Consider the following 13,603-nt stretch of genomic DNA (forward strand, 5'->3'; position numbering starts at 1 on the left):
TCACTGACATAATGTAGTCTCTAGCTTCTACACATCACATTCACAACTATGCCTAACCCGAACCCTTACCCTAAATATAACCTTTAAAAGCTTCCCAGAAAGTGAGGACCAGCCAAAATGTCCTCACTTTACTCTCTTTGTCCTCGCTCCAATAGTGTAAAGATCAAAGAAAAGACACACTAACCCACATTTGACTATATTAATGAGGACATCTCATAAACTTCCATTGTTTTTCTATCAGATTAATTACATTTTCTATGGCCTAACCAGACTCATACCTCTAAACATAACACTATTTATATAGAACCATGATTTGGCTCATTAGTCAGTGTTCTACGGGTTTTACTAGTAAGGACATTTTTGGACCTCACAAGTCAAACCTGTCCAGTATAAATGTTGCAGAAACACAATTAGTTTTGTTTGTTTTCGTTTTTTTTAAAAATTGACATTTATTGTTACTTGTTACATATAAGCATGTACTTTGTTCACAAAATATCCATGTCAAAATTAAAAAATATGTATTTCTTTTTACATTATCTGTACCATATGCATTGTAAAACATGTAATCCAGACTTGCACATCAGTAGATCAAATATGTAGCTGACATGCATTGAAGCACCATGCCTCAGTATCAGATTGTAAACAGAAATAAAGAAAATGGTAAAAAGACACCAACAAATATTCTATATTAATTTCATTATGGCTTCATGTTTACTTTTTACTAATTAATAAAATATAAAATGTAATGAAAGGCAACAAAAATGTTTTGCTGTAAAAATAAAAAATGGTTTTAGGGCCATGCCTTAAAGGGATAGTTCACCCATAAATGAAATTTCTATCATTAATTACTCACTGTCATGTCGTTTCAAACCTGTAAGACTTTCGTTTACACAAATGCAGATCTTTTTAATAAAATCTGAGATTTCTGTCCCTCCAAAGACAGCTACACAACTAACACTTTTAAGCTTCAAAAAGTTCATAAAGAGATCGAACAAATTTAATTTAGGCTTTTGGCGTGTTACGAAGCACATTTGAGTTTTGTTCTCGCGCATCAAGCAGGTACATTTGAGTTTCTGTTTAGTTTGCTGATCGATGTTTATATGTGAATGAAAGCCTAAATTCAATCTGTTCATCATATAAAACCATCAAAATTTGGACTAAAATGCTCAATTCATATGGATTAGTTTTACGTTCCCTTTATGAAGTTTTCGAAGCGTCAAAGTGGTAGTTGCGTGAAGTGTAAATGGAGGGACAGGAATCTCGCAGATTACAGGATTGGAATGACATGAGGGTGAGTAAGTCATTTAATTTAATTTGTGGGTGAATTAACCCTTTAAAACAGAACTGAGATACACCATAAAACATCTTTTTTATATAATAAAGTCTGTGTAATTCATATAAGAAAGACAAAAACAATCTCTAAATCATTCTGTACAACGCATTCCTTAACACCACAAAACAGCTACACCATTTCACATAAAACATTACTAGCTGCAATCTTCAATGTGTGGTCCTGATGGTAAAAGTGATGACAGACTTAACATTTTCTCTGCACATAAACAATCAAAGATCTCTTAAGAAACAAAAACCATCATCTGGTAATGCTTAAAAGCCATTCAAGGTCAGATCCGAAACAGTACATTTTTCCATAAATGATGTGGGCGTATAAATATAGAACCCTCTATCTAAGTTCATGACTGACTGGCTGCTTTGTTTTTCTGTATTTTTTTACTGATTTCACCCTCATTTACAACAAACACCCCAGAACAGTGAATGTCTTGATTTGTCAAGGCATTTCTTTAGATACGTCAGAACACAAACGAAGCAATCACCATGACACATAAACACGTCTGGATTTCCACACATCATTTCCACGTTAGCTCACGCTACAGTCACAATTATTATTCCACACTGGACCAAAGTTAATAAATGATAACTTGCGACAAATATAAATACACAAAATGAACGTTTCACTTTTACCGCTTTGCAAAAATGACTAAAAAATATGCATTTTGAATCTGCAGAAGAGCTATTCATAAAGCCTGTGTATAAAATAAAATAAAACATAAGTTAAATGAGTACTGAGACAAAAAAAAAAAAAGTAAAAATCTGGTGATACAATACCAATTGATCGTGCAATACAACCAATACAACATCGAGCAGTGTAAATGCCGCCTGCTGGCCAGTTCTTATACTGCAGGAGGAACCTACAAAGATTTTCATTTGGTTTCCAATGTGACACTGGCTACACTGCAAGAGCAGAGAGGTATTACTGACATTTTGTAAACACTCCTTTAGAGTTCAGAGCTCTGGTATTAAGCCCTTTATTTGGCATACGTAAAGTGGCCGACGTGTGCACAACATTTCACACCAGAATCATCTCGAGAATGACAAAAAAATAATAAGTCACCACACAAGTGGAGCAGCTTAATAATACACAAGGGTCTTTTGTAGGCGTCCTCTGCCTGGTCACACCCCGTTGCACTTTGTGAACGCGTGTGTGTTTATATCTCAGAAGAATGTCAATGAAGTTTTAAAAAAAAGTATAATATTCCAAAAAAAACTCTTTAGTAATGAATTTAAAAGTGCGAATGAGCCATCGTGTCCATTAACTCTGAAGCCGGCGCCACTTTGTGGCACACGGGATTCCAGATCGGTCAGACTGTTCACTTGGTACAGATCCAGAAAGAAAAAACAAAAAAAAAAACAAATTCCACCTTCCCCTCACGTAAACAGCAGTTGGTACCAGATGTGGTGCATTTCCTGGTAAACACTTGGGGAACTGCTTCAAAAATGAATGCAGGTGAAGTCTGCATGTCTTCAGGGGTCTGTGCAGGCCTGAGCAACCAAACAGTTTACTGTGCAAAAAACGATGGACATGCGTGTAAACCTCTTTGTTAAAAGAGTGCAGCTACTATAGTTGAACGGGGACTGGGTGTCATTTTATAGACTTGATGTACAGGTCAGATTTGGGAGGCTCCGTAAGCGATGGGCAATGGAAAGAGTTCAGGAGCTTTCAGAGAAAAGGAGCTGTTTAAGGCATCAGCTTTGATGGCTGTGATTCTCCTCAACAGTACTGGGAGTCAAAGGCACGAGACCACTGAGGACTCAGCTCTCACCAGTTTCAGTCCTAGAGAAGGAAGTGACATCAGAAGGTTAATAACTTGTGCTTATCAAGGCTGCATTTATTTGATTAAAAATACAGTAAAAACAGTAAAATTGTGAAATATTGTTTTGTATTTGAATACATTTTCAAATGTAGTTTATTCCTCAGCATCATTACTGCAGTCTTCAGTGTCACATGATCCTTCAGAAATCATTCTAATATGCTGATTTCTTGCACAAGGAACATTTCTTACAATTATCAATGTTGAAAACAGTTGTGCTGCTTAAAATTTTGATGTAAACTGTCATACATCTTTGTTCAGGATTCTCAGATGTTATCGTCTTTGGTTTGAACGGGCTTTGACACTAAACTTTTAAACTGTAGTGTAGTATATACAGGTGCTGGTCATATAATTAGAATATCATCAAAAAGTTGATTTATTTCACTAATTCCATTCAAAAAGTGAAACTTGTATATTATATGCATCAATACACACGGACTGATATATTTCAAATGTTTATTTCTTTTCATTTTGATGATTATAACTGACAACTAAGGAAAATCCCAAATTCATTATCTCAGAAAATTAGAATATTGTGAAAAGGTTCAATATTGAAGACACCTGGTGCCACACTCTAATCAGATAATTAACTCAAAACACCTGCAAAGGCCTTTAAATGGTCTATCAGTCTAGTTCTGTAGGATACACAATCATGGGAAAGACTGCTGACTTGACAGTTGTCCAAAAGACGACCGTTGACACCTTGCACAAGGAGGGCAAGACACAAAAGGTCATTGCAAAAGAGGCTGGCTGTTCACAGAGCTCTGTGTCCAAGCACATTAATAGAGAGGCGAAGGGAAGGAAAAGATGTGGTAGAAAAAAAGTGTACAAGCAATAGGGATAACCGCACCCTGGAGAGGATTGTGAAACAAAACCCATTCAAAAATGTGGGAGAGATTCACAAAGAGTGGACTGCAGCTGGAGTCAGTGCTTCAAGAACCACTACGCACAGACATATGCAAGACATGGGTTTCAGCTGTCGCATTCCTTGTGTCAAGCCACTCTTGAACAACAGACAGCGTCAGAAGCGTCTCGCCTGGGCTAAAGACAAAAAGGACTGGACTGATACTGAGTGGTCCAAAGTTATGTTATTTGATGAAAGTAAATTTTGCATTTCCTTTGGAAATCAGGGTCCTAGAGTCTGGAGGAAGAGAGGAGAGGCACACAATCCACGTTGCTTGAGGTCCAGTGTAAAGTTTCCACAGTCAGTGATGGTTTGGGGTGCCATGTCATCTGCTGGTGTTGGTCCACTGTGTTTTCTGAAGTCCAAGGTCAACACAGACGTATACCAGGAAGTTTTAGAGCACTTCATGCTTCCTGCTGCTGATCAACTTTATGGAGATGCAGATTTCATTTTCCAACAGGACTTGGCACCTGCACACAGTGCCAAAGCTACCAGTACCTGGTTTAAAGACCATGGTATCCCTGTTCTTAATTGGCCAGCAAACTCGCCTGACCTTAATATGCCAGACCCAACAATGCAGAAGAGCTGAAGGCCACTATCAGAGCAACCTGGGCTCTCATAACACCTGAGCAGTGCCACAGACTGATTGACTCCATGCCACGCAGAAATTGCTGCAGTAATTCAGGCAAAAGGAGCCCAAACTAAGTATTGAGTGCTGTACCTGCTCAAACTTTTCATGTACATACTTTTCAGTTGGCCAAGATCTCTAAAAATAATTTCTTTTCATTGGTCTTAAGTGATATTCTAATTTTCTGAGATACTGAATTTGGGATTTTCCTTAGTTGTCAGTTATAATAGTCAAAATTAAAAGAAATAAACATTTGAAATATATCGGTCTGTGTGTAATGAATGAATATAATATACAAGTTTCACTTTTTGAATGGAATTAGTGAAATAAATCAACATTTTTATGATATTCTAATTATATGACCAGCACCTGTATATTGCATATTACATACATATACAAACGATGCTTAGTATGAAATAACCTTACCTGGCTATGACTCACTCTCAATGGAGATAGTGATGGCCTCACTTTCATCTGAAAGGCAAGATGAAGAATATTCTCAAAAAAAAATAAATAATAAATTTCCACTTAGGCCTGCTAGAATGGAGCAAAATATGAAACGTACCAGACTTTAAGATGTCTGTCTCTTTGTGTTCATCTTCACTGTGGTAATCGTTAGCTAGAAGACGGTTTTGGGATTCACTGACAGGGCTGGTTTGCTCAGCAGGTCCTTCTACAGCACTGTGGGAATGAACCACACTGAGAGTTACTGCTATTCATCTCTTTTTGGTTGGTTTTCCACAAACACTGCCCCTCAGTGGTGAGAGATAAAACAGAACCTCACCCTTTATCCAACGCGCCAGGCTGGAGACATTCAGTGGGCTGCTCTGGATCAATAGTAACCAACCGTGTAGGAAAAGAAAGTCCATCTCCTTGACTATAACAGAAAAAAATATATATTTAAACGCATCTTTTTATACATGCTTTATCTCATTTCTACAAGTCAAATATTACAACACTGAAGTAGATTTTTGGAGGGCAGTGTGGTGTTTGACCATGCAGAACTATGATTTAGAGTACCATTCAAAAGTTTGTGGTTGATAAGTGCCTTATGCTCAAAAATATAGTAAAATCTGTAATATTATGAAATATTATGCCAATTTAAAATAACTATTTATTTATTTATTTATTTATGGTTTAATGCCATATCAGCAGCAATGGCTATATTCATGGCAATCAGCAATATCAGTTCAATACATTATTTATAATACTTTAACAAGTATGTCTTAAAAACAATCACTATACAAAATCAGGCATATACACCAATAACAACAACATTAATAACAACAATTACATAGAATCTTTCAACTGAATATTCGACAGAAATTCTAAAATTACTCCAGGAGAAACCTTTTTGAAAATGTCCATTAATGTATTCTCTGTATAAAACTGTTGTCTAATATTATTTAAGAAAGGACATTCTATTAAAATATGTTTTATACTCATGAAATTCTTACACAAATCACAGATCGGTTTATCTTCCCCCTTCAATAAATATGAATGAGTAAGTCTTGAATGTCCAATTCGGCATCTTGTATATACAACCTGGTCATATCGGTTTTCAAAATAATAACTAATAACTCCTTGATTTAAAACTGGATTCACCTCGTATAATTTGTTATTTACACATTCGTTCCATTCCATTTGCCATTTACTGTGAATGTAAAGGTTCAATATGGGTTTAACGTCAGATGCTGGTATTTTACATTCTGTCATTTCCAAATGAAGTGCTTCCTTTGCTGCTCTATCTGCTTGTTCATTACCAGTCAATCCCATATGGCCTGGTATCCAACAAAAAACAATATTAAAATCTTGTTTCTTTAAAGAGTCCACTTTTCCTATTATGCTGATAATTATAGGATGTTCAGTTTTCAATAAATCAAGTGCTTGTAGACAGGATTTAGAATCTGTGCAAATTAAAAAATTACGTTGTTGTTCCTTCTCTATTTGTTCAAGAGCTAGAAGTAATGCACAAGCTTCAGCTGTGAAAATTGAACTTTGTCCAGAAATACACTTGCCATAGCGTTTTGACCCAATCACTACTGCAGCAGATACCCGACTGTCTGACTTTGATCCATCTGTGTACACAGGTACGTGAGTTGGTAAACTTCGTCTTATATCCAAAAATTCCTCCCGATAAACATTTGGATGATTTTCCTTTTTTATACTGAGCCAGGTTCATGATGATGATTGGTTTTTTAATATCCCAGGGCGGTATAGGACACAAATGCGTCGATGTTAAGATATCCAGATTAATATCCATATTTTCCAAGTGTGATTTTATGCGAATTCCAAAAGGACTGATGTATCTGGGTCTAGCTTCATACAAATGTGAATATGGAGGATGAAAAACTGAAGAATATGCTGGATTACTTTCATTAGCTTTTAGCTTAACTACATAGTTGAGAGCCAATTTCAGCCTTCTGTTATATAATGATGGTTCTCTTGCTTCTGTATACAAGCTCTCAATTGGGGAAGTCCTAAATGCTCCTAAGGCAAGTCTCAATCCTGTATGATGTACTGTGTCCAGCATTTTGATGTATGACTTCCTAGCAGATCCATAAACAATACTCCCATAGTCCATTTTTGATCTAACAAGTGTCCTATAAAGTCTCAAGAGTACTTCACAATCTGCACCCCATTTAATCCTTGCTAGCACTTTTATAATATCCATTGCTTTAAAACATCTGTTTCGCAGCATTTTAATATGAGGAATAAAAGATAGTTTGTTATCAAAATTAAGTCCTAGGAATTTTGTCTCTTTTACGACTTTTATAAGTTCTCTTTCTAAAAAAGCTCTGGATCTAAGTGCATAGATCGCAGAAAACAGAAATGCATACATACAGTTTTTGATTTAGAAAATTTAAAGCCATTTTTAACTGACCAGTCATACATTTTATTTATACATATTTGTATTTGTCTTTCAATTACGTTCATATTTTTTCCTTTATAACAAATACACACATCATCTACATATAAACTACGAAATATATTAGACTCCATAACACTTACAATACCATTAATTTTAATACTAAAAAGAGTTACTGAAAGTATACTTCCTTGAGGCACTCCTGATTCTTGTACATACAAGTCAGATAATACATTTCTTACTCGAACACGAAAAACTCTATTGGATAAAAAATTTGAAATAAAAATGGGTAAATGCCCCCTAAAACCCATATCATACAAATCTTTTAAAATACCATACCTCCACGTAGTATCATAAGCTTTTTCCAAATCAAAAAAAACCGCTACTACATGCTCTTTTTTAATAAAACCATCTCGTACAAAAGATTCTACTCTTATAAGATGATCAAGAGTACTTTTTCCCCGTCTAAATCCACATTGATATTTACTGATCTTTTGATCTTTTTCCAAGGTCCACACCAGCCGGTCATTAATCATACGTTCCATGGTTTTACATAAACAACTAGTTAGGGCTATTGGACGATAATTATTTGAGTCAGTATGGTCCTTTCCAGGTTTATTTAAAATAACTATTTTCTATATGAATATATTTTAAAATGTAATTTATCGTCAGCATCATTACTTAAATGTGGTTAAAGTTACCATCGTTTCTTACTGTATTCACGGAGACATTTTCGTTATTTTCCTTATTAAACACTTGCAGTCTGTATAATTCATAAACACAACTTCATTCTTTATAAATCTCTCCAACAGTGTAGCATTAGCCGTTAGCCACGGAGCACAGCCTCAAACTCATTCAGAATCAATGTAAACATCCAAATAAACACTGTACTTACGCGATTAGACATGCTGCATGACGAACACTTTGTAAAGATCCATTTTGAGGGTTATATTAGCTGTGTGAACTGTTTATGCATTGATAGAGTCGAGAGCTCGGGAGGGGGCGGAGAGGGCGCGATTTAAAGGGGCCGCAGCATTAATCAGCGCATTTCTAATTATGCCTCAAAAAGGCAGTTAAAAAAATTTATAAAAAAAAAAAACTATGGGGTATTTTGAGCTGAAACTTCACAGACACATTCAGGGGACACCTTGGACTTATATTACATCTTGTAAAAAAACGTTCAATGGCACCTTTAATTTCTTCAAAAGAGTAAACTGAATAAAAAAAGGTTTCTCACAGGGTTAAAACCAGCACAATCTAATAAAACATGCTTTAATAATAAAGAGTTTTCAAATTCACCTGGTAAAGACAGGAAGTAGCCAGTACTTCTTCTGGTCCCCAAACACCTGAGCAATGTTCTTGCTGAAGCCCAGGGAAAATCCATTTTTATCAGGGCCGTTTCTGAAGACTGGGGCTCTGAATGCTTCTGAACATAAAGAATAATCCAGAAGAGGGTTTAAATGCAGTTCAAAAGTTTGTGGTCAGTAAGGTTTTTTTTTTAAAGAAATTATTACTTTTATTTAGCAAGGATTCATTAAATTGCTCAAAAGTGATCAATTTGAAATGTTACAAAAGTTTTTTTTTTCAAATAAATGTTGTTCTTTTGAACTTTCTATTCATCGAAGAATCCTGAAAATATTGATCAGTTCTCACAGAAATATTAAGCAGCAACGGTTTTCAACATTGATAATAATAAGAAATGTTTCTTGAGCAGCAAATCAGCATATTAGAATGATTTCTGAAGGATCATGTGACTCTGAAGACTGGAGTAATGATGCTGAAAATTCAGCTTTGCGTCACAGGAATAAATAATATTTTAAAATATGTTAAAATAGAAAACAGTTATTTTAAATTGCAATAATATTTCACAATATTACTGTATTTCTGATCAAATAAATGCAGCCTTGTTGAGCATATAAGACTTCTTTCATAAAATTTAAAAACGTTACCGATTCCAAACTTTTGAACGCAGAGTCAATGCATAACAAACCACAACATGAAATCACTGAGCTCTTGAAACTGAAACTGAGTGCATTTATGTTTTTTCAAACTAAATTACATGGGCTGATGGGAAAACGAGCAGAAAATTGCTTCAATGTCTGCTCGATTGATTTGATAAACACATGGAAATTTGACTGACCAGTTTACCAAAATAAATCTAAACAAGGTTTTGATTGTGCACAGCAGGCCTAATGTTGTTGCTATGGCGACTAGTGAGCAAGTTGTCTACAGGCATGACAGCTTTGTTAGAAACATGAATCTATCTACACAGTACATGTAGACAAAGATACAGAGAAGTGAGTATGGTCAGGTGTGTTACCTATGGTGGACCTGTTTTTTCCCACAAGCCACAAGTGGTAAGTGAAGAGTGAAAGAATGCTGATGCAGAACATGGCCGCCACAAAAAAGAGAAACAAGACATGGAATTTGGCGTGAGACTCTGGCAGGTCACTCTGAGAGAGGGGGGAGAGAGAAAGGAGAGCTGTGAGACAAAGATCAACAATGAGCAAGACATGGGCAACATGTCACTCAGACACAACCTGACGGGTACGTTAGGGTCACAGGGTTAAAACGACAAAAAACAGTCAACGTAACTCAATGCACTAATACCGACACGTTTACTAAACACTGTGAGGGATTACCTTTGGACAATTCTCTGCCGATTTCCTCCGACAAAGCTTAGTGCAAACAGAGACAGACTGTTAGACGCAGGAAGAACACAGCAGGAGAGCAAAAGCTGAGACACAGGTGACAAGGGAATTAAGAAGCAAACAAGTGCTTGTACACTACTGTTCAAAAGTTTGGGATTGCTAAGATTTTTTTAATGTTTATAAAAGAAGGAACTATGATTTAGAATATTATTCAAAAGTTTGTGGTTGGCAAGAGCCTAATGCTCAAAAATATTATAAAATCTGTAATATTGTGAAATATTATGGCAATTTAAAATAACTATTTTCTATATGAATATATTTTAAAATGTAATTTATCATCAGCATCATTACTCCAGTCTTCAGTGTCACATGATCACATGAAACCCTAATACATTTTTATTTTTAAGAATTTGATGAATAGAAATTCAAAAGAAGAGCGCTTTTTTTCCCACAAATTTCACTTTGAATCAATTTAATGAATCCATGCTGAATAAAAGTATTAAATTCTTTAAAAAAAAAAAATCTTTTGAACTGTGTAGTGCAAGTAAAACAAACAAATGAAACAGAAAGGACAGCATAACGGTAGAATGAGGGTGAAGGAGTGGACTAGGGTGGTAGATGGGAAATAAACAGATGCATGACTAGCACATGGAGGAAATGCTGACAGATCACATATCTATATAACACAACAATGAAAAATGACATTGTACAAGGAAGAAAGGTACTCAAATGAGTATGATGAAAGGTGAGGGATCTACTTACTGTCCAGAACTTTATGAAGTATTGGAGGACAGAAGCTGCGATGAACAAACAGTAAACAAGCGAGTAGGTCAGGAACAGGATGAAGAACTTGTAGTTGGAGAAACCCACACAGTTATTCACCCTATGGATAACGGAGGGAAAGAGAGATGTGAGCAGCAAATTCAATTTCAGTGCCAACAACCTGTATCTCACTCACCAGGGACAGTGATGATCCATCTTTAGTACACACCTGTTAGTAATAAAAACAAGCATTTAGAAGAAAGTAAAGGCCATACAAGAAAATATGGAATATCAAGTCGCTAAAATGACACAAATTAAAAGTGAAATGGAACTTAAAGGGTTAGTTCACCCAAAAATGAAAACACGATCTGAATCATGATTCGACATGCTTCGATGCTTCATGAAGCATTGTCTTGAGAGAGGAAGTGTCATTGCTCCCTATGGAGGCTTCACGGAGCCATCGGATTTCAACTAAAATATCTTAATTTGTGTTCTGAAGATTAACAAAGGTCTTACGGGTGTGGAAGGCATGAGGGTAAGTAATAAATGACAGAATTTTCATTTTTGGGTGAACTAACCCATTAATGCCATCAGAACTGACCATAAGACACTACAGTAACTTACATGTCACACGCAGAACAGTGATGACATCTGTCTGGCTTGATGACCTGGCAGCGGTCACAGTACCGGACAGCTACAAGAAGAGGAGAAAAAAAAAATCATGCCAGTTTATGTTTTTTATGGCAAAATCGAGGTATCCAAACCGGTAGAAACAAAAAAAGGTAGAAATAAGTTAATAATAAATAGGTAATAACAAAATAATAATGAATAAATAATAATAAAAATAACAATAAATAGATAATAATAATAAAAGATGGATTCAGATGGGTTTTAGATCTGCAGAGTGAGCCAGAGATGGTCTTAAAGTAGCTTTGAGTGAGCAAACAACCAACAAACAACCCCTGAATACGATAAAATGATGTGGGAAAGTAGAGGATAGGCACTTGACTAGATAGATAGATAGATAGATAGATAGATAGATAGATAGATAGATAGATAGATAGATAGATAGATAGATAGATAGATAGATAGATAGATAGATAGATAGATAGATAGATAGATAGATAGATAGATCGATAGATCGATAGATAGATAGATAGATAGATAGATAGATAGATAGACAAAATATAATTTAAAAAAAGAAGAGGCAAAATCTAGTACCCATGCCCTTGAGGTACAAGCTAGTTAGTCTAGTAAGCTAGTAAGAGATATTCTGTAAAATTTTCTGTGTTTGAGGGTGTAAAGTCAGTCTCTAACCTCCTGCCCCGGTGCGGGTGTAGAGGGGCAGACCGGTGGCCACTCTCTTCAGGATCTCCTGCTGAGTTTCTGGACGCTGTTCCTTCTCATACTGTTCCTTCTCAGATTTGGGTAGACAGAACTAAGACAATTCAAAACAATCAGCTCATTGTGTGACAAATCAGCAGCATATTCCATTTTAACAACAATTGTGTGTGAAACGATACACAAAAAACACTCACTCCATGGAAACAAATAAATATTGTGTGCATTTATTCATAATGGCTGAATTAACACATGATGTTAATATGTTAATATCTGTTTGCTTATACTTGCTGTACCTCTTTGGAAGGGTTTGCTGGTCTTGTAAAGATGGTTTTCCAGTACGACCATACAAACATGATGAATGACAGGTGAAACACTACCAGGTAGATGACTGAAAGGAACAGAGAGTGTACAGTCATTAACAACAAGACTGCATGAGCCTGCAGAGAAGCCTGCCAGAAACAGTCAGAGTATAAATCAGTCACTTGTGATTACTGATGCAGTCTGACTGTACAGAGGGCCCACAGTCAGCACAAGCACGGACCGAATGAAGCCGTTATAGCCTGACAACTGTGCCAAAGTGACTTTGCACCTTTATAAACATACATACAAATATCTGTAACTCTTAAATGCACTGAAAAGTTATTTGGTGTGTGAATTTAATGTGTTAGATCACCCAAAAATGAAGTTTCTGTCATTAATTACTCACCCTCATGCCGTTTCAAACCCGTAAGACCTTTGTTCATCTTCAGAACACAAATTAAGATATTTTTGAGGAAATCCGAAATCCGTTGTAAACACAGTGCAGTGCTTCCGGGTTCTACGTCAGAACGTCAACTCATTATTGGCTAGCATGCGTCGTGGTGCTCACGTGTACAGCCTCGGCCAATAATCAGCCAGCATTCTGACGTAGAACCGGGAAGCTCTGCACTGTGTTTACAATGTGAACAGTGCAGAAGGCTGACAGGAAAGAGAAGAAATTGTTGAATAAAGTTGTTGTTTTTGCACAAAAAATATTTTTGTCACTTCATAATAGGAAGGTCAGAAAGCTCTCGGATTTCAACAAAAATATCTTAATTTGTTTTCCAAAGATGGACGAAGGTCTTACGGGTTTGGAACGACATGAGCGCGAGTAATTAATGACAGAAATTAAATTTTTGGGTGAACTAACCCTTTAAGAAGATTTTATAAAAGGCTTTTTTATATGGGTTAATGAGTCTTGGTCAAGACCAATGACTTATTTTTATAATAGAAAATTTTCCAACTCAAATTAACATCTAA

General features: G+C 35.9%; 1 protein-coding gene across 2 annotated transcripts in view; it reads right to left on the bottom strand.

Annotated features, from left to right (window-relative positions):
* Positions 1–128: 128 nt before the first annotated feature.
* The window catches only part of zdhhc20b (zinc finger DHHC-type palmitoyltransferase 20b), a 14,872-nt gene continuing 1,397 nt past the window's right edge, over positions 129–13,603 (bottom strand). The window contains exons 3-14 of one of the 2 annotated variants that reach the window (XM_067377946.1): positions 12,619–12,713; positions 12,299–12,419; positions 11,606–11,675; positions 11,178–11,210; positions 10,982–11,102; positions 10,211–10,246; positions 9,889–10,021; positions 8,868–8,994; positions 5,484–5,576; positions 5,265–5,380; positions 5,126–5,173; positions 129–3,130 (exon numbers count right to left, since the gene is read on the bottom strand). In XM_067377946.1, coding sequence (XP_067234047.1) covers positions 5,130–5,173; positions 5,265–5,380; positions 5,484–5,576; positions 8,868–8,994; positions 9,889–10,021; positions 10,211–10,246; positions 10,982–11,102; positions 11,178–11,210; positions 11,606–11,675; positions 12,299–12,419; positions 12,619–12,713 — 989 coding nt within the window. In that variant the 3' untranslated portion in view covers positions 129–3,130; positions 5,126–5,129. The remainder of the gene's footprint in view (positions 3,131–5,125; positions 5,174–5,264; positions 5,381–5,483; positions 5,577–8,867; positions 8,995–9,888; positions 10,022–10,210; positions 10,247–10,981; positions 11,103–11,177; positions 11,211–11,605; positions 11,676–12,298; positions 12,420–12,618; positions 12,714–13,603) is intronic. The other variant, XM_067377948.1, reaches the window with a different exon arrangement.

Source organism: Chanodichthys erythropterus, chromosome 23 (genome assembly GCF_024489055.1).
Source record: "Chanodichthys erythropterus isolate Z2021 chromosome 23, ASM2448905v1, whole genome shotgun sequence".
Lineage (NCBI taxonomy): Eukaryota > Metazoa > Chordata > Actinopteri > Cypriniformes > Xenocyprididae > Chanodichthys > Chanodichthys erythropterus.